At 52.3% G+C, this 21,016-nt stretch overlaps 1 protein-coding gene across 4 annotated transcripts; it reads right to left on the bottom strand.

Moving 5' to 3' along the window:
* Window positions 1-1,582: 1,582 nt before the first annotated feature.
* Window positions 1,583-17,302, bottom strand: MFSD13A (major facilitator superfamily domain containing 13A). Of its 4 annotated transcripts, XM_016919248.4 has the most exons (11): window positions 17,223-17,302; window positions 12,569-12,674; window positions 9,791-9,880; window positions 9,436-9,678; window positions 8,554-8,636; window positions 7,512-7,964; window positions 7,233-7,356; window positions 5,677-5,773; window positions 4,886-5,057; window positions 4,615-4,808; window positions 1,583-2,906 (listed from the first exon to the last, which is right to left on the bottom strand). In XM_016919248.4, the coding sequence occupies exons 4-11, from the start codon at window positions 9,601-9,603 to the stop codon at window positions 2,644-2,646; spliced, it is 1,554 nt and encodes a 517-aa protein (XP_016774737.1). In that variant the 5' UTR covers window positions 9,604-9,678; window positions 9,791-9,880; window positions 12,569-12,674; window positions 17,223-17,302; the 3' UTR covers window positions 1,583-2,643. The 4 variants fall into 4 exon arrangements, with proteins under 4 accessions (XP_016774737.1, XP_016774738.1, XP_016774736.1 ...); XM_016919249.4 differs by lacking the exon at window positions 9,791-9,880; XM_016919247.4 differs by lacking the exons at window positions 9,791-9,880; window positions 12,569-12,674 and having other exon boundaries at window positions 17,223-17,290.
* Window positions 17,303-21,016: the final 3,714 nt, after the last annotated feature.

Raw genomic sequence — 21,016 nt, 5'->3', positions numbered from 1 at the left:
CAGCCTGGGCGACAGAGTAAGACTGTCTCAAAAAAAAAAAAAAAAAAGAAGGCCAGGAGCTTATTACAGTGCAGTTTCCAGGGCCCATACTCAGATATCCTGATTAATCACTTCTCCGTTTAAAACCTGCACTTGGGAGGAAAATTGCCAGGTCTTTGCCAAATGGTAACTATTTAATCTTCCCAATAACCTTACAAAATATATGTGCTTTTGTTGTCCATTTTACAGATAAGGATTTGGAGCCACAGAAAGATTAAGCAATTTTCCAAAGTTCTGCCTTTTTTTTTTTTTTTTTTTTTGAGATCATGTCTCACTTTGTCACCAGGCTAGAGTACAGAGGCACAATCTCAATCTCCGCTCACTGCAACCTCTGCCTCCTGGGTTCAAGCAATTCTCCTGCCTCAGCCTCCCAAGTATCTGGGATTACAGGTGCCTGCCACTGTGCCCAGCTAATTTTCATATTTTTAATATGACCATGTTGGCCAAGCTGGTCTCAAACTTCTGACCTCAGGTGATCTGCCTGCCTCGGCCTCCCAAAGTGCTGGGATTACAGGTGTGAGCCACCGTGCCCAGTGCTGGCCTTTCTTAATCCCGAATGTAAACCCAGGCCATAGAACCTACAGCCTACATTTTTAATCACCATGCAGCCTGTAAAAAACCATTGGCCTAGAGCAGTGGTTCCCAATTGGAACCAATTTTGCCTCCCAGGACACATCTGGCAATGCCTGGAGATATATTTGTTTGTCGCAACTGGTGTGTATGTGGGGTGGGGTGGGGGGTGCTAAATGTCTACAACAGAGAACAATCTGGCCCCAAATATCTCCAGTGCTAGTGCCAAGGTTGAGAAATTGTGGCTGAGAGTCATGGTTTTCAGTGCCAGCTGCATGATAAAATCACCTACAGAGATGTTCAAAATCCTACTGCCCAGGCCATACCCCAGACACATTAAGTCAGAATCCCAAGAAATGGAATTGAGATGTCAGTATTTTTTAAGTTCCCCAGGGGACCCCAAGGCTGAGAACCTCGGGCCTAAAAGAGGCTCCTCTCTCTTTGACTACCATGTCCAGCAGTGATACATGGAAAATGCACTGAGGCCTAATGGTCATTTTGGGCCCGAGTGCCTATGCAGTTACCAATCTATGTTTTTCTCCCTGGCACCTTGGTAACCCACCAAGGTGGGTTTTTTTTTTTCTTTGAGATGGAGTCTCATTCTGTCGCCCAGGTTGGAATGCATGCAGTGGCGCGATCAATGCAACCTCCTCCTCCTGGGTTCAAGCGATTCTCCTGCCCCAGCCTCCCAAGTAGCTGGGATTACAGGCACACACCACTACACCTGGCTAATTTTTGTATTTTTAGTAGAGATGGGGTTTTGCCATGTTGGCCCAGGCTGGTCTCAAACTCCAGACCTCAGGTGATCCACCCACCTCGGCTTCCCAAAGTGCTGGGATTACAGGCGTGAGCCACTGCGCCCGGCCTACCTACCACTCTTATTCAGAAAAATGCTCTCGGGGGCTTTTTCTAGTCAGTAAGGAATCCTGGTTCTCAACCCCAGCAACCCACCACTCACTCACACAGCACAGACTTGAGGAAAAAGAATGGCTGACTTTAATCAGTCTATAAGGAAATAAACATCTTTAGAGGCCGTGTGGGGGTGGGGGAGCCCTGCAGCAGAGGAGGCATGCCACTTCAAGCACAGCTGAAGCAGAGAAACCTCTCAGAGAAACCACTAGAAGGGTGGACCGAGGGGGAGGTGGGACTTACAGTCAGCTTTCCCTGACTGGGCAAAAGGGAGCAGTTGCAGTATTAAAAGTGGTTCCTGAGTCCACCACAGCGGCCAGCTCCGGTCAGGCAGCGGGATGGGCTCCCACGCCCCATGGCAGGTCCGTGTGCACCACAGGGCAGCCCCCTCCCTTCTTGGTCCTCTTCTATCCTCCTGCCTTACAAGAGAAGCACGTCCCTGAGCACATATGGCCCAGCCCTTGCCCAAGCTGAGCCAGACAGGTAAGCAGAGACTTTCACTGCAGTGATGCTTCTGGCTCAGCCCCAGGAGCTACCCGCTGCCATGTCTTCCAGGCTGCACTAGAGGAAGGCAGTGGAGCAGGATGCTGGTAAAACTAGCTCCTGGCCGAGTGCGGTGGCTCATGCCTGTATTCCCAGCACTTTGGGAGACCAAGGCAGGCAGATCACTTGAGGTCAGGAGTTCGAGACCAGCCTGGCCAATGTGGTGAAACCCTGTCTCTACTAAATAATACAAAAATTAGGTTGGCCACAGTGGCTCACGCCTGTAATCCCAGCACTCTGGGAGGCCGAGGCGGGCTGATCACCTAAGGTCAGGGGTTTGAGACTAGCCTGGCCAACATGATGAAACCCTGTCTCTATTAAAAATACAAAAAGTAGCCGGGCATGGTGGCACGCTCCTATAATCCCAGCTACTCGGGAGGCTGAGGCAGGATAATTGCTTGAACCCGGGTGGTGGTTTCAGTGAGCCCAGATTGCACCACTGCAACAGATCCATTTTTTTGGGCAACATCTCCAAAAAAAAAAAAAAAACCTATGAAATCCTTAAAAAAAAAAAAAAAAAAAAACTGGCTCCTTCCCCAGGCTGCCAGCAGCATCCTCAGTGGGGTGACCTTGCCACAGCTCTCACACCATCTTAACATCCAGGGTTTGGGCCTGTGACAGGTTCTGGCGCTGGGCCTTGACCATGTGCAGGCGTCTCCCATGCAGCGTGAACTGGGACCAGGTGAAGAGCTGCAGCAGAGCACAGGTGATGGGCACCAGCACCAGCAGGTAGAAGCAGCCCTGGCGGAGCGTCGGGGCCTGTGCAGGGGCTGGAGCTGGGGGCTCTGGCCAGGGATGGGCACTCCCCACAGGGGTTATGAGGGACTGCTGGAAGAGGTCATGACCTAGGACAAGAGAGCACAGGAAGACCATGGTCAGCCCACTGTCCTCCAAGCCTTGGTGCCCTCCAAGTCTATGGTGTGACATCTCAGACACCACATGGACGTGTCCAGACCACAACTCCTGATTCCTCCAAACCCACTCCTCTCCTACTCTTCCCATCTCAGTGACGGGCACCACCATCCACCCAATAACTCAGGCCCAAAACCTCAAAGTCCTCCTCAGTTCCCTGGTTGGTTTCACGCCATCACTCCCCAACACCCAATCCTTCATCTCCCCCCAACTCCAAAACGTATCCCACCTGCCACCACCCTGGCCCAAGTCTCCACGGCCTCTGCCAGTCTCCCAAAGATCTCCCTGCTGTCCCCATTCTGGCCTCCCTATGATCTGCTGTCCATATGGCAGCCAGAGTGAACTTTTTTTTTTTTGGAAAGAGGGAGTCTCGCTCTGTCACCTAGGCTGGAGTGAAGTAGCACGATCTCCACTCACTGCAACCTCAGCCTCCCAGTTTCAAGCGATTCTCCTGCCTCAGCTTCCCAAATAGCTGGGGCTACAGGCACGCGCCACCACACCCAGCTAATTTTTGTATTTTTTAGTAGAGGCGGGGGTTTCACTATATGTTGACCAAGCTGGTCTCAAACTCCTGACCTCAGGTGATCTGCCCTCCTCAGCCTCCCAAAGTGCTGGGATTACAGGTGTGAGCCACCTCACCCAGCCCAGAGTGAATTTTGTTAAAAAGTCAATCACACCACGTCACTTCCCTGTTTAAAACCCTCCCTGGCCGGGCGTGGTGGCTCATGCCTGTAATCCCAGCACTTTGGGAGGCCGAGGTGGGTGGATCACCTGAGCTCAGGAGTTTGAGACCAGCCTGGGCAACCTGGCAAAACCCCATCTCTACATAAAATACAAAAAGTTACCCAGGCATGGTGGCATACGCCTGTGGTCCCAACTACTTGGGAGGCTAGGTGGCAGGCTCACTTGAACCTGGGAGGTCGAGGCTGCAGTGAGCCAAGATCGTGCCACTGCACTCCAGCCTGGGTGACAGGGAGACCCTATCTCAAAAAGTAAATAAATAAATAAATAAAAATAAAACCCTCCAACAGCTTGCTTCCAACACTGCCCTGATCAACAAAGTCCTCTTCGCTTTTCCAGCCACATTTCCTAATCACCCCTGACACCCTGGGCCTTTGCGCCTGCTGTTCCCTCTGCCTGCGATTCACTGAGACCTTTTCTAGACAAATCCTTGCCATTCAGCTCACATCCTGAGGGGCACCTTCTCGGAGAGGCCTTCCCTGATAATACTACATAGCTTCTTGGTCACGCCATCTCACATCACCTTAATTTCACCATAACACTATTACTACCTGATAATGTCTTGTTTGGATGTTTATTGCCAACCCCAGCCCACCCCTGACTAGAATACAAGCTCCGTGGTGGCAAAGACTTTGTCTATCTTATTCATGGTTAGCTCCCTGGCACCCACAGCAGGACCTGCAGAGAAGGGATTCCGTACATATTTGTTGAATGAATGAATAAATGAATGAACTAAGAAAGCATGGCGGAATCGGTGACCCAGTGACTCTAGCCATGTTGAGGGGACGCCAGTTGCCACCTTCTGTCACTGGACCCAGAGCCCAGGCTTGCCAGCCAGTGTGCCAGGTAAGCTGTGCCCCCTGGAGCCTTAAGAGCCCTTGCCTGCTACCAGGCCCTCACCTGTGTAGAAACAGAGCAGCCAGGTGCCCAGCAGCGGGGCAAAGGTCTGGCCTGGCTTGGTCACCAGGGCAACCATGCCAAAGAGGAGTGCCGAGGCTGCCTGCTTGCGGTGGTTCAGCACCAGGTCCTCGTCTACCAGGTCGGTGACCACCAAGGTCAGCAGCTTACAGGTGCCCTCAGTGAAGACGCGGTTGCTGCAGTAGAGGGAGAGAGCAGGCAGGAATGAAGGCATGGGATGGAGGTGTTGCGGGGAGCGTGGGCAGGGGCATACCTGGCAATGAAGAGGCACAACAGGCTGAGGTGGTCCGGGCCGGCCAACAACATGAGCAGGCTAAGTCCCAGCTTGAGCAGGAAGAGCCCCCGCACCACCGCGTAGACGCCCCAGCGCCGGCACAGGGACAGGAAGTAGAGGTTGTTGAGATGGGGAGCGACATAGGAGAGGCCTGGGGAGGAAGACGGGGAGCCACCTTGTCAAGGGCACTGCTGCAGTGCCAGTGAGCGCCATCAGCTTCACAGCCAACTGCATTCCTGTACACTAGCGATGCACTGGGCTCTGTGCTAAGAGCTTCACTGTCTTAGTTCATCTTCACAGCCCCTTAAGGTGAGTACTATTATCATCCCCACTTTACGGATGAGAAAGAGAGGCCCAAAAAGATGAACTAACCCACCTGAGGCTGCCCACCAGATGAGCACAGAGTCAAGACTCACACCCAGGCCCATCAGATGATATTCCTCTGTGTTAACCAGCCACCGCACCCCCTCAGGGTGCCACCATCTCCAAGAGGACCGACACCAGCATAGCCTCCGCCCCCCTCAACACCCACCACACCCTGCCCCCCATGCCCACTGCACCCGGCAGCACTTGGTGTCTTAAAAAGATTGTCCCTGGCTGGGCGCAGTGGCTCACACCTGTAATCCCAGTACTTTGGGAGGCAGAGGCAGGTGGATCACTGGGTCGGGAAATGGAGACCATCCTGGCTAATACGGTGAAACCCCATCTCTACTAAAAATACAGGTCTCTCTCCTTCCAGCTTGCATGAAGCACCCAAGGTCCACACTCACCCAACAGGATGGAGCCCATGGAAAGGGAGATATGGTCGGACAACAGATGCTCCAGGAAGAGAGGGAAGAAGTTGCTGTTGAAGTGGCAGTGGAAGACCTGCAACCCGACAGGGATGGTGAGGAGGCTTCCAGGGGGAGGAGAGCTGACAAGGCCAGAAGCCAACAGGGGAACACACATCCCCCCCAACTCCCCATCCTCAGAGCAGCAAGAGCGAGAGCAGGCCTTTTTCCCCATGTCCCTAAACACAGAACATGCCAGAACACAACCTAAAACCACATTCCTGGTGCTATCTAACTTTGCTAAAAAGTTAGAAGCCACGGCAAAATAGTACTGGAGCAATTAAAAGCTTTTTCTTTTTAATTGAAAACACATTAGTGAGGCTGGGCACAGGGGCTCACACTTGTAATCCTAGCACCTTAGCACTTTGGGAGGCCAAGGCAGGCAGATCACTTAAGGCCAGGAGTTTGAGACCAGCATGGCCAACATGGCGAAACCCCGTCTCTACTAAAAATATAAAAAATTAGTCGGGTGTTGTGTTGCATGCCTATAATCCCAGCTACCCAGGAAGCTGAGGTGGGAGAATCATTTGAACCCAGGAGGCAGAGGTTGCAGTGAGCCTAGATCATGCCACTACACTCCAGCCTGGGCAACAAAGTGAGAAGAAAAAAAAAAAGAAAAGAAAACACATTACTGAAACAAATTTCATAACATGAAAACAGTTTATTTCTAAGTTCAGCTAGTTTATATACTACATGTTTTAGGTACAGCACTTAGCTCTTCTTTTTTTAGAGATGGAGCCTTTCTCTGCTGCCCAGGCTGGAGTGCAGTGGTGCAATCATAACTCATTGCAGCCTCGAACTCCTGGGCTCAAGCGGTCTTTCCACCTTGGCGTCCCGAAGTGCTGGGATTACAGGCGTGAGCCACTGCACCTGGCAGCGGTTGCTGTCTTAAAAAGATTGTTAGAGGGTCCCCAAAGGGGGCATCTCTGTCTCATATCCTCACTTTACAGGAGAGGACAGGGCTACCCAGAGAGCCTGAGACCTGCCTAAGATCACATAGGGAGGGAAAAGCTCAGAGGGAGCTAGAATCCAGGCCTCCTGACTACTCAACCTGCATTCCTGCCATCGAATTGCCCAGCAGACCTCCTGGGTGGCCCAGAACTCAGTTCCCAGCTCTTTTTTTTTTTTTTCTTTGAGAAGGAGTCTCACTCTGTTGCCCAGACTGGAGTATAGTGGTGCCATCTTAGCTCACTGCAACCTCCGCCTTCTGGGTTCAAGTGATTCTCCTGCCTCAGCCTCCCAAGTAGTTGGAATTACAGATATGCTGGAATTACACCACGCCCAGCTAATTTTTGTATTTTTATGGGGTTTCGCCATGTTAGCCAGGCTGGTCTCGAACCCCTGTCCTCAAGTGATCCACCCACCTCAGCCTCCCAAAGTGCTGGGACTACAGGCATGAGCCACCATGCGTGGCCGAGTTCCCAGCTCTTGAGGAGTCTGTCCCCTTGAGTGAAGTCCAGCCCAGCTGTAGAGGGGCCGGGAGCTGCTCCCCATACCTGCACCAGGTCCATGCTCACGAACCACAGGAAGTTCCGATGGCGTGCCAGCTGCCGGAGATACCGGCCCAAGGTGATGCTGTCCGCCTCCTCACTGCCCACAAGCAGCTCCTCTCCACACAGGCTATGGGGCAGAAGGTAGTGGAGAACTGCCTGGGGCTGGCCAGAGTTATCCCCCAACACATCCCAGGGCAGCCCCCATCAGCCGGGGACCCAGCACCGAAATCAGACTTAGAAGGTTGCTGGTGAGGACCTGAAGAGCCGGGGCTGGCCACTCACCCGCTATCCACAACCAGGCCTGAGCACCCTGGGTCCTTTCGGGCCGCCTCAACCCGCCGCCTCAGCAGCTGTGTGGCCCCCAGAAAGCCCAGCCCAGAGCTGACAGCCAGTGTCACACAGAAAGCGCGGAAGGAGGAGAAATCCTCCTTGTTCCAAAAGGCATAGGATGCAAAGACAGAGAGGGAGCCGGCCGCGCTGAAGAGGGAGCAGTAGAAGTTGAGGTGGGTGCGGTCGTGGGCTGAGAGGGCCAGGTCGGCCAGCAAGGCATGGTGGTGCAGGTCCACGAGCGTCAGGAAGCCATCATAGAGGCACAGGCACAGCAAGAACTGCAGGCCAGCTGGGGCCCAGGGCACCCAGAACGCCAGGAACGACAGCGCCAGCAGCGGCCCATGCCAGCCCAGGGCCTGCACCCGGGCCAGCACCACAGCCCTTGAGGAGAGCCCGGCGCCTGACCTGCCGGGGAAAGGAGAGTTGTTGGGAGATGCCGTGTCAGACTTGGCAGGCTGAAGTTCCCCTTGCCCAGGCCCCAGGGGAGGGATGGAGGCCCAGGGTGTGGGACTCACAACAGGGTGGTCCCACTGTCCCCTAAGTCCCCAGTCTGCAACTTAGGAAGCACAACTCACCAGTGGGTACACTCTCCTCCTCTGCCCCAATTTCCACCCCCTTATTAGCCTGTCGGGCTGATGGCCAAAGGGAATGGGATGCCCACTTCTCAAGGTTGGGGGTGATGATGGGCTCAAGCAGGGATGGGGCAAAGGAATCTTCCAGAAGCAGCAGAGGGTGTTTGCAGTCCACAGTCCAGAGGGGCCAGCCAAGCCAAGCCAGGGTAGATCTCTTCCCCTGCCGAGCCAGGCAAGTGTACGTCCAAGGCCACCTCTCCAACCCAAACAGAGCACCCTGGACCCCAGTAAGGGAAGAGCCATGGGCAACACTGAAATAGTCTCCCCTTCCTTCCCCACCCCAAACACAGGCAGGGGTCCTCCCTCCTGGGTAGCAGTAGGGTGGGACTGAACCAATTACGAGCTGTTCCCAATACACCAACCGGGGCTGGGAGCTGAGGAACTGCCGGTCACTGAGCCAACCGAAGAGGGGGTCATTGAGGCTGTTCCAGAGGAGAAACACTGTCTGCAGGCAGAGGGGAGACAGGCAGGTGGGCTCTAGACAGCATCCTCTCCGGGGCTCCTCCCCCCTCAGCCTGCTCACCACCCCTCAAAGATGGCCCCAGCTTTCTTTCCTACCTGCAAACCTTTGCTGGTGTCAGTTCCTCTGCTAAAACCCGCTCTGGCCAGGCGCTGGTGGCTCACACCAGCACTTTGGGAGGCCGAGGCAGGTGGATCACCTGAGGTCAGGAGTTTGAGACCAGCCTGGCCAACATGGCGAAACCCTGTCTCTACTAAAAATACAAAAATTAGCCGGGCGTGGTGGCGGGTGCCTGTAATCCCAGCTACTCATGAGGTTGAGACAGGAGAATCACTTGAACCACGAAGGCGGAGGTTGCAGTGAGCTGAGATTGCGCCATTGCACTCCAGCCTGTGAGACAAAAGTGAAACTCCATCTCAAAAAAAAAAACAAAAAACCCTACTCTGCCAGTCAAACCACTGCCCCCTTCAAACTCCCACCCATCCAGGGCCCAGCTGGTAAATGTATGCAGCTGATAAATTCATATACGTGAACATATTATATATATGAGTACACAGAACAGCAACTATGTAAGACAGTGGCCAGGAAAGCTAGTCTAGTCCCCATCGAGGAGGAGTCATCAAGGCCTCCACAGCTTTTCTTGATGAGTTTTGGTGAACAACCTGGACTGCCCAGGCCTCTGACTGGGTGGGACCAGGCACCTGCAATCTGCCCAGCAGCCTGGGCAGCCTCTAGTCTCCACCCCACCCCCTCCTCCATGTTAGCCACCCAGCACTGGCCCTACCTCTCCGACCCAGAAGGCCATTTTGTTGATCTTGTACACTGAGACAAAGGTGTCCACATAGTAGAGCAGGAAGACATTGTGCAGGATGGTGGTGAAGAGAGCCAGGGAGCCATAGACCACAGCTGTGGGCAGACCCAGCAACCAGGCCTGGGGCTGACCCAGCCCCATGGCTGCAGCCCCAGCCTTAGCCCCAGGAGAACCGGGGAGGGCTCATGGCCACAGGCGGTCTTCCCATCCTCATCCCTGGGGAAGAAGGAACCAGTGAGCAACAGGGATCAGAGCCAGCTCTGCTCTTAACCCCAGACCTCTGAATCATTTAAAAACTCATTTCCAACAGGAGAGAGTTTGTACTTACAACAGCGCTGGGAATTATGAATGAAGTATAACAGAAACAGTGCTGAGCTAGACACCACTAATCTGGGAGTGACTCGAGGAAACAGAGAGCCTGTGGGAAGAGACGGCAGACACCCAGCAAGTGCTGAGCCAGGTCGCGTGCCAGGGCTGGATGCTCGATGTCTTTTTTTTTTTTTTTGAGACAGAGTCTCGCTCTGTTGCCCAGGCTGGAGTGCAGTAGTGAGATCTCCGCTCACTGTAAGCTCCACCTCCCGGATTCACGCCATTCTCCTGCCTCAGCCTCCCGAGTAGCTGGGACCACAGGCACCCGCCACCACGCCCGGCTAATTTTTTGTATTTTTAGTAGAGACGGGGTTTCACCAGGATGGTCTCGATCTCCTGACCTTGTGATCCACCCACCTCGGCCTCCCAAAGTGCTGAGATTATAGGTGTGAGCCACCGCTCCCGGCCTCAGTGTCTTCTTAAATTGCACTGTGTGACTTTAATGGTCTAGACGGGACAACCCTGAGCTTGGGCACACAATGCACTTACAGTAAAACGTCAGGCAGTTACCCAACCCAGGCCTTAGCTTCCTCTTCTGCAAAAGGTAAAAGGAGATTATTATGCCTATTTTGCAAATCATAAGGATTAAACAAGGTAACTCACAGAAAGCACTCACTGTTGGTATTGATAAGGAAGACGGGAAGGGAAGTGCCAGAAACGGAAGAATGTGGTCCCTTTAAATGATATGGAATCAGGGAAAGGAAGTGCTGGGTAGAGGAGGGCGTGGTCCTTGGCTAGGGCTCCACCCCTGGGCCTGACCTAGGTGAGGACAGGCATTTTTTTTTTTTCCTGCCCAAATGTTGCATTTCCCAAGACCACCCGGCCCACCACGCCCCATCCTATGCTTATAAAAACCCTGAGACCCAGCCGGGTGCCGTGGCTCACGCCTGTAATAAGGCACTTTGGGAGGCCGGGGTGGGCGGATCACCTGAGGTCAGGAGTTCAAGACCAGCCTGGCCAACACGGTGAAACCCCGTCTCTACTAAAAATACAAAAAATTAGCCGGGCATGGTGGCATATGCCTGTAATCCCAGCTACTAGGGAGGCTGAGGGAGGAGAATTGCTTGAACCCGGGAGGCAGAGGCTGCAGTGAGCCAAGATTGCGCCAATGCACTCTAGCCTCGGCACCAAGAGCGAAACTCAGTCTCAAAAAGAAAAAAAGAAGAAGCACTCTAAGCCTGCAAGTCCCCACCACCACCCCCGTGGGCCACAGTGATCCTATCTTGTCCCAAGGCAGGAGGATGGCCTTTCCCTGAGGCCCTTGAACCCCCTGAAGAAAATGCATTTCTTTTTTTCCTCAAAGCTTTATTCAGGTCTAATTGACAAACACTAAACTGCAGTTTTCAAAGCATGCAAGCTGATAAGTTTTACCATATGCATGTATCTGTGAAATCATAACCACAAACAAGATAATGAACACATCCATCACCCTACATTCCCTCGACACTGCTTTTCTGAGTAACGTATGTTAAAAAGACATATGGGGCTGGGCGGAGTGGCTCACACCTGTAATCCCAGCACTTTGGGAGGCCAAGGTGGGCAGATCACTTGAGGCCAGGAATTTGAGACCAGTCTGGCCAACATGGCAAAACCCCGTCTCTACTAAAAATACAAAAATTAGCCGGCGTGGTGGCGGGCGCCTGTAATCCCAGCTACTGGGGAGCTGAGGCAGGAGAATCACTTGAACCCCAGAGGTGGAGGTTACAGTGAGCCCAGAACATGCCACTACACTCCAGCCTGGGCGACAGAGCAAGACTCTACCTCAAAAAGAAATAAATACAAATAAATGTTTAAAAATGGTGAGCATTAAAGCTTTACAGATCATTACTATCCAACCTCTCAGTCCTTCCCTAAAATGGAGAGGCCCCATGCCCGCCACACAGGGTTGAGGTGGGAATTAAATGAGATGCTCTCTAAAGGTGCTTAGGGCTGTAAAGCACAATGTCCACCTCTGTTACTATCCTTAGCAGGGTCACTTACTCCAGTTCCTCCAGGGCTTTCAGAACTCTCCTGCCTTTGTCAAAATGGAGTGAAGGCTCCCCACGCCTACCCAGATGCCCAGTGATTTGTCCTTGTTGCTGGAGAAGGTGAGCCCTGAACACAAGGTCCCCAGCCTCCCCCAGCCACCTCCCTGCACCCACACTGGGTAGAAGAAAACCTCAAAGGTTAATGAGATGGAACAGGTATGACCTTTGCCATCAGCAGGGCCTGGGTTCAAATCCCAACTGTACTTCCTACTAAGAGTGTAACCTCAGGCAATTCAACCCTTCTGGGCCGGAGTTTCCTCATCTATAAAATCAGGTAATAATGCTTATCTTTTTTTTTTTTTTTTTTTTTTTTTTGAGGTGGAGTCTTGCTCTGTTGCCCAGGCTGGAGTGTAATGGTGCAATCTTGGCTCACTGCAACCTCCGCTTCCCAGGTTCAAGCAATTCTCCCACCTCAGCCTCCCGAGTAGCTGGGATTACAGGCACCTGCCATCATGCCCAGCTTATTTTTGTATTTTTGTAGAGATGGGGTTTCACCATGTTGCCCAGGCTGGTCTTGAACTCCTGACCTCAGGTGATCTACCCACCTCAGCCTCCCAAAGTGCTGGGATTACAGGTGTGAGCCACCGCGCCTGGCCAATAATGCCTATCTTTACAGGGGTACAGAAAGGATTAAACAAATGTCCAGGAAGCACAGAGCACCGTGCTGTCACACGGAAGATGCTCAGAAAGTAGCTTTTTATTGGGCTCACCTAGATCAGGGTAGGAGCAGGGAAATATCCTTGTAATCGGGCTCCTTCCTCAGGTAAGGGAATTTGAAAAGATGGGTCACACGAGGAAAAGTCAGAAGATGGGGGCCTGCAAGGAGCAGGAACACATACAATGTTTGAGAATGCCAAAGACAAACTGGCCCTGGCCCCCTGTAGACCTGTGCCAACTGCAACTTGTCCAGGTAAACAGCCATCCTGGAGAGGAAGCTGAGGCAGGAGTGTGCAGGGTTACTCTTTTAATGGTTTCTCTTCCAGATTCCACTCCTCCATTGGGAAACAGCCTTCCCCCACTTGCCCTCCCCACCCTCAATCTGCCCCAGCAGAGAACAGCAGCCCCACCTCTCCCAGGGAAGAACAGCTTGGAGCCCACACCAGCCTCCTTGCATAAGCTGGTGAGAAATCCTGTAACCTGCAACCAACTCCACCCACCTCCCTGGCACCTTCCAAGACCCACCCTCATGGTCCCAGCTGGTGGCCTTGAGCCAGTCACTCCCTCTCCCTGAGCCTCAGGCTCCTCGCCCACAAAGTGGGGATGTTAATGTCAACCTCTTAGATGGCTGTGGGCTGAAATGCAAAAGGAATTTAAAGCCAAGTGCCTGCTACGTGGAAGACCCTCAATACACAGCAGCTATTTTTTTTTTTTTTAAAGATGGAGTCTCGCTCTGTCACGCAGGCTGGAGTGCAGTGGCTCAGTCTCAGCTCACTGCAACCTCCGCCTCCCGGGTTCAAGCAATTCTCCTTCCTCAGTCTCCTCAGTAGCTGGGATTACAGGCACCTGCCACCACACTCGGCTAATTTTTTTTCTTTTTGTAGAGATGGAGTCTTGCTCTGTCGCCCAGGCTGGAGTGCAGTGGCGCAATCTAGGCTCACTGCAACCTCTGCCTCCTGGGTTCAAGCCATTCTCCTGCCTCAGCCTCCTGAGTAGCTGGGATTTACAGGCGCACGCCACCACACTCGGCAAATTTTTTTTTTTGTATATTTAGTAGAGACGGGGTTTCACCATACTGGTCAGGCTGGTCTCAAACTCCTGACCTTGTCATCCGCCTGCCTCGGCCTCCCAAAGTACTGGGATTGCAGCCATGAGCCTCCACACCTGGCCTAATTTTTGTATTTTTCATAGAACTGGGGTTTCACCATATTGGCCAGGCTGGTCTTGAACTCCTGACCTCAAGTGATTTACCTGCCTCGGCCTCCCAAAGTGTTGGGATTACAGGTGTGAGCCACTATGCCTGGCCCACAGTAGCCATTTTCTTTTTCTTTTTCCTCTTTTTTTTTTTTTTTTTTTGAGACAGAGTCTCGCTCTGTTGCCCAGGCTGGAGTGCAGTGGCACAATCTCGGCTTACTGCAACCTCTGCCTCCCAGGTTCAAGCAATTCTCCTGCTTCAGCCACCCGAGTAGCTGGGATTACAGGCATGCACCACCACGCCCAGCTAATTTTTGTATTTTTAGTAGAGACAGGGTTTCACCATGTTGGTCAGGTTAGTCTTGAACTCCTGACCTTGTGATCCACCCACCTTGGCCTCCCAAACTGCTGGGATTACAGGCATGAGCCACTGCGCCCGGCCCACAGTAGCCATTTTCTTTCCATTTCTTTGAAGTTTGGTTTCATGATTTTTTTTTTTTTTTTTTTTTTTTGAGACGGAGTCTCACTCTGTCACCCAGGCTAGAGTGCAGTGGTGGGATCTTGGCTCACTGCAACCTCCGCCTCCCAGGTTCAAGAAATTTTCCTGCCTCAGCCTCCCAAATAGTTGGGATCACAGGCGTGCGCCACCATGCCTGGCTAATTTTTGTATTTTTTGTACAGACGGGGTTTCGCCACGTTGGCCAGGCTGGTCTTGAACTCCTGACCTCAAGCAATCCGCCCGCCTTGGCCTCCTGAAGTGCTGGCTCACAGGCGAGAGCCACCGTGTGGTTTCATGATCTTTAAAGATCAGTCACTAGGTGGGGTGTTGTGGCTCATGCCTGTAATTTTAGGACTTTGGAAGGCCAAGACAGAAGGATTACTTGGGGCCAGAAGTTAGAGACCAGCTGGGGCAACATCAATCAAAAATAAAAATCATTGACCTTTCTGCCAAATCCATGATTGAAATTGTCTTTCCAGCACCCAAGCTTTATGCTTTTTGCCACCTGGAATATCCTAGCCCCTCTTGTCTGCCATCCATCAAATTCCTTTCTAAATGCCACCTCCACACTTTTGTTCATGCTGTTCCTGTCACCTAAGATACCCTAGGATAACTATATACTATTCCTCAGCCATACAGGGTATGCTTGGCTTTTATATCCATCATCAGACCCCTTACAGCTCTGTTACTATCTGCATTCACGTTCTGTACATGAAGAAACCAAGGCTCTGAAGATTAAATAACAGGCCCAAGTTACAAAGCTAGTAGGTGCTGGAGTCAAGATTCAAAACAGGTTTTGACTAAAACAACAGCGTTCTCACTTCATCATCCCCCCCACACCCTGCCCCCATCTTACCAAATCCTGCTCATCCAGTGTCACGGCTTTCCCAAGCACACCCAATCACGTGTTCTCTCCCGTTTTCCCCCTTATCAGGCATCCAAATGCCTCCCTTCCCCTCCTCCAGCCCACAGGCTTCTTAAAAGCAGGGCTGATACAGGGCGCGGTGGCTCACGCCTGTAATCCCAGCACTTTGGGAGGCCGACGCGGGCGAATCACGAGGTCAGGAGATCGAGATCATCCTGGCTAACACGGTGAAACCTCCTCTCTACTAAAAATACAAAAATTAGGCGTGGTGGTGGGCACGCCTATAGTACCAGCTTACTCGGGAGGCTGAGGCAGGAGAATAGCGTGAACCCGGGAGGAGGAGCTTGCAGTGAGCCGAAATCGCGCCACTGCACTCCAGCCTGGAGGACAGAGTGAGACTCCGTCTCTTAAAAAAAAAAAAAAAAAAAAGCAGGGCTGGGTTAGTCCCGCCCTTGATCCCTGCCCTTTGCCTCCACCAGGCTCCTTCAGCGTGCTCAGTCAATCCCTGCTGGGTCGATTGGCCCCTAAAAGGTCAATATCAACAACATCCTCAGCCCTAGGGAACAGCAGCAGCAGTCATAGGAAAACTGTCATCCTCAGACCCCACTGTGCCCCTCCTAGCTCTGTGTTCTGCTTAACTGTGGGAGTCAGAGAGAAGGGGCAGCCTGGGAGGCTTGATGTGCCTCTCTGAGTAAGACACTAAAGCAAGGCAGCAGGTACAAAGAAGAATAGTGATCATAACAGAGGAACATTTATTAAGCTTTCGCCGGGTGCACAGCACTGTGCTAAGAGACACAGAAACAATCTGGGAAGAGAGCTCAGAGCAGCGAGGGAGAAAGGGGCCACATCAGGAAGGGTTTTGTAAACCTTGTGCAAGATTCTATGCTGAGGACAACAGGTGGGGAGCTGGGGGTGGGGAAGTGACAGATCTGTTTGGAAGAAGCCCCTCTAGCAGGTGTCAAAACTCTTCCCCTTCACCCTACCAGGCCCCTGGTAGGTAAAGACTAGAAAGGGATGGAAGCAGCAACATCTCCCTGATTTCTGAACCAACCTATGGTGGGTTGGGGAGGTTGATGAATTTAGTGGCAGAAACCAAGAATGCCGAACTGGGCCCCTGGAGTGAGAGGTATCAGACTGTACAAGAGACATTAGTGCAGAGGTAAAAGCTAAGAAGAGGCATAATTTGGAGTCAGGAGCCCTGGGTCAGGTGTGAACATTATCTTTAACTTACTCTCTGAGTCTATTCCTACATCTGTGAAGCAGAGAAAACAATTCCATTCTCTGCCTATCCTCAAGAATACCAAATGAACAAATGAACATGAAAGGTATAATATGTGCCCTTTTCTCAACAGGCAGCTGACCCCTGAATTGTCTGCTGTGTTTCCTGTTTCACTCTCGGGGTCTTGTCTTCCTGCCCAGTCTCCCCACAGCAGGGTCTAGCACCAGGGTTGGGGGGTGGGGGCCCATCCTCCTCCTCCGGCTGGAAATGAGCTTTCAACTTGTTGAGATGGGGACCTTCTCCCTCTCCCTCCCCCACAGGTCCCAGAAGAGGCGACAGCTTCACCTCAGGACCACCCACCCCTCCCAAGCCACTGAGGAGTTTGGGATCAGCCCAGGAGCTCTTCACTCAATAGCTGGTGCTGAAACACGTGTAGGGCTGCTCCCCACCGCCTGCACGTTAAAATCACCTGAGGAGCTGTGCAATAATACCGAGGCCCAGGCCTCACCCAGAACAGTTAAATCGGAATCTCTTCGGGCGGGCCCAGCATCGGTGTTTTTCAAAGCTCCCCAAATGCCACCAGGGTTAAATGCCTTTATGCTAATGGCACGGATCCCGGCCTGACCAGTGCATCCCTCGATCCCAGACCACCAGGGAGCTATTTGACCCACTGCATCCCTTTCCTCCAGACCCCCGGAGAGCCTTTCTGCGAGGATTCCACCCTTGCCCCCTTGAACCCCGCTTCTTCCGCCCGGACCACACAACTCTCCCAATCCACAATATGATCACCCCAAAGACCCCCGCAGATAGTCCCCATGACTCCCAGAGCGCAAAGCATTCCCCTCCCCCTCGGGTCTGTCGTTTGTGCCAGATCGGCCCCAGCCCAGCCCGCTCCTGCCCGCGAGCCCCGGCCTCTGGCCAGCGTCTCACCGCAATCGTAGCCGGCGAAGCCTAATCCCACGGCTGGCGGGAGCCAGGTGCGAGCCAGTGCGCCTGCGCGCACTTCTAGGGTTTCCCCAGCCTTTCCCTCCGCCCCCGCCCAGCGATTGGCTCCGCGCGGCCCCCGGGCGCAGCTCCGGCAGGTGACCGCGCCTGAGGGTGCCGCCGCCATGTTTGTCACGGGCGCTTGCCCTTAGCGACCAAAATTAAAAGTGGACACTGGCAAATAGGGTCAGGTTGCCTGGATTCCTGACCGGCTCAACCCCTCTCCTTTACCTCCACCATAGCTTAATGTCATTTCAGTTGAAACCAACACGTTTTTTCTAAGCGCTCACCTTCCTTCCCTCCTTGCCTAGTACTCGTTGGGAGAACAAAGAGAGGTCAGCATCCTCCATTGAGTCTTGTGGTCTGAGCGGATGCACAGCTGCAGCCGACTTGGAGGTGTCAGCGGCTCGATCTGGGACTCCCTGATGCTGCATCATGAGCCCTTCAAGGGTGGACAGGTCCAGGTTGAGCTGTGGGCACCAGGGCTCTAGCCACAGGAGCCAGGGCTGAAGGTGGGAAACAGCCACCAGGGCCTGAATGAGCAACCATGCAGCACAACCTCTTTGTATTAATAACGGTAATAATAAAACATAAGGAGTACTGAGTGCTTGCTATGTGCCCCGTACTACATTCAGAACAACACGTGCATTCTCTTGTTGAGTCCTCACATCATTCCTAGGAGGTAGGCGCTTTTATCCACATTTTATATGTGAAGAAACTGCATTTCAGAGAGATTCAATGACACGCAAACAGCAAGGGCCCAGTCGAGGTGGAACCCGCTATCCTGACTCCCACAACAAGAGTCTTTCCTCTTCCCACACCTGCACAATCCCTCAAAATCAAGTTTTGTTTTGCTCAATGTAGGCTGTGGAGGATGTTTTATGTTTTCTCCCAATTGGCCTGTAAGCCTGGATAGGTTTTTGGGCAAGCAAACAGCACACATTCCAGCTCTGCCTGGTTCCCCTACCTTGGGACACAGGGCAAAAAGCCTGTGGCCTTTGCCTTATGGGGGACTTGGAACTCAACCCCTAGCTCCAACACTTCTTTGCTAAGGGACTTCTTTATTATTATTTTTTGAAACAGGGTCTTGCTCTGTTGCTCAGGCTAGAGTGCAGTGGTGGCATGATCTCAGCTCACTGTAACCTCCACCTCCCTGGCTCAGATGATCCTCTCACCTTAGCCTCCCAAGTTGCTGGGACCACCACCTCACTCCACCATGCCTGGCTAATTTCTAGAATTATTTGTAGAGATGGAGTCTCACTATGTTACCCAGGCTGGTCTTGAACTCCTGGGCTCAAGGGACCCTCCCGCTTCAGCCTCCCAAAGTGCTGGAATGATAAGCGTGAGTCACTGCACCTGGCTGGGACCCTCCTTTTGTGAGTCTGTTTTATGCTTTACAGGGATTTTTCAGACATTAAATGAGAAACAAGGGTGTAGGAGCTTTGTGAACTGCTCATCCTTATGACCTTCATTGATGGTTGTCGGCTAACTTCCTGCAACAGGAGTATTGTCCTCCTCCTAACAACCACAGCAAATGGTCCAATGTAGACGCCTAGTGTCCAGGGGCTACAGCTTATTCAACCAGTTCCTGGGGAGCCCCCAGGGATGCCATGAACCTTGCCCCCAGAATCCATCTCCCACTAACCTGTCTCATTTCCCTCCTTCCCAATCTCTCTCTTTCGGACACCCTTCACACTTCCCATGTCACCCCAAGCCACACATACACGCACACACATACATACAACCATCTCTCTTCTAGACTTAGACAACTGCTGAAACTCCTCCTGATCCAGAAAGCCTCATGAGTAGAAGACAGGTGATCATTTTGTCCCTCTCCTCACCTCTTACCTCCATCTGTGATTTCCTGGCTGTGAGAACAGAAAACCCAGCATTCAGCCTGGGGTCCGGCACACTGGGATCTCCATACATTTGCTAAAGGAGTCTCCCCGCCTTTCTATCTGTGGCCAGCATGTGCTTTTATTTCAAAGCAAACCCGAGTCTTTACTTAGCCCTCCCTGGGTGTCCAGTGGGGAAATGGAAATGGGGAGGGCTGGCAGGGGCCAGAGCTGGATGTGACCCAGGAGAAAAGACCTTTGGTCCCTCACAGCCAGGCGAGGTGGCTCACGCCTGTAATCCCAGCACTTTGGGAGGCTGAGGTGGTTGGATCACGAGGTCAGGAGATCGAGACCATCCTGGCCAACATAGTGAAACCCCATCTCTACTAAAATACTAAAATTAGCTGGGCGTGGTAGCGTGTGCCTGTAATCCCAGCTACTCAGGAGGCTGAGGGAGGAGAACTGCTTGATCCAGGGAATCGGAATTTGCAGTGAGCCAAGATCGCACCACTGCACTCCAGCCTAGCGACAGAGTGAGACTCTGGCTCAAAAAAAAAAAAAAAAAAGAAAAACAGAAAAAAGAAAAAAAGAAAAGACCTTTGGTCTCTCACGTTGCACTTAATGCCCAACAGTTACACTCTGAGGCCCCTCAACCCTCTGATTATATAGACAACGTAGCCAGTTACCTTTTATGTCAGCATCAGGGCAGAGCCTTGTGATTCTGTCTGATTTCTCTTTCTGGTTGCCAGTCACAGAGCTAACTGGGAGGGGAAATGCAATGAACTAGAGGCCATATCACCTCCCTAACTCATTGAGCCATACCGGAGTCCCTGGACCATGCGACAGATAGATTGCGCACTCTCTGTCTTTGAAATTCTCTCCTCCCTTTACTTCCCACCTCTCTGATCTAGTTTCTGCCATGTTCTCTTCCTACCTAATAATTCCTCCTCAGTCCCCTTCACTGCGGCACTTTCTCCCAGGGCCTCTAAAGGAAAAGGGAGGGTGTCCCAGGTTTCCATCTTGAATACTCATATACTCACTCAAACTTTTAATCCATGCCAGGCCACAGGCTGTGAGGTAAAGGGGACTTCAAAAACAAGATTGCTGGCCAGGTGCGGTGGCTCACGCCTGTAATCCCAGAACTTTGGGAGGCCGAGGTGGGCGGATCACCTGAGGTAAGGAGTTCGAAACCAGTCTGGCCAATATGGTGAAACCCCATCTCTACTAAAAAACACACAAAAAATTAGCCAGGCCCGGTGATGGATGCCTGTAATCCCAGCTACTTAGGAGGCTGAGGCAGGAGAATCGCTTGAACCTGGGAGGCAGAGGTTGCAGTGAGCCAAGATCGCGCCACTGCACTCCAGCCTGTTGACAGAGCAAGACTCTGTCTCAAAAAATAAAAAAAACAAGATAGCTACCTGCAAGAGGCGTTGAGTGGGGTCCAAACAAGCTGGCAGCCAAGATGTCAATAGTGTGATAGGGACCAGATGGAGACAAGCCCAGGGTGGCAGCTGTTACGGTAATTTCACCTAGTACCTTTTCCTTCATGACTACTTCCACACCTCCCATGTCCAACCTGAAGAGAATATCCAGAATGGCCCATCCGAATTCACCATTCCTTAAACTTCCAATCTCCCTCCAGCATTTTCTACCTCCAGGACTGCCTTAACTGTCCATCCAGGTGGCCAAGGCGGAAACATGTGCATCCACCCTCCATCCTACGCACTTCATCAAAACCACCATCTTGGATCAAGTCCAGGTGAATCCTACTCCCATCTGTCTTTTCCATCCCTTGCTCCTGTTTGGTTCTCAGCTTTCCTAAGCTAACACGAGAACCTCCTCCATGACTAGCTTCCACCCCCATGCTCTCTAATCTGTCCTCCATTTTGCCCTCAAGTGAGTTTC

This window comes from Pan troglodytes, chromosome 8 (assembly GCF_028858775.2).
Source record: "Pan troglodytes isolate AG18354 chromosome 8, NHGRI_mPanTro3-v2.0_pri, whole genome shotgun sequence".
Lineage (NCBI taxonomy): Eukaryota > Metazoa > Chordata > Mammalia > Primates > Hominidae > Pan > Pan troglodytes.
The sequence above is the reverse complement of the archived record's forward strand: the minus strand, read 5'-3'. Positions and strand labels throughout refer to the sequence as shown.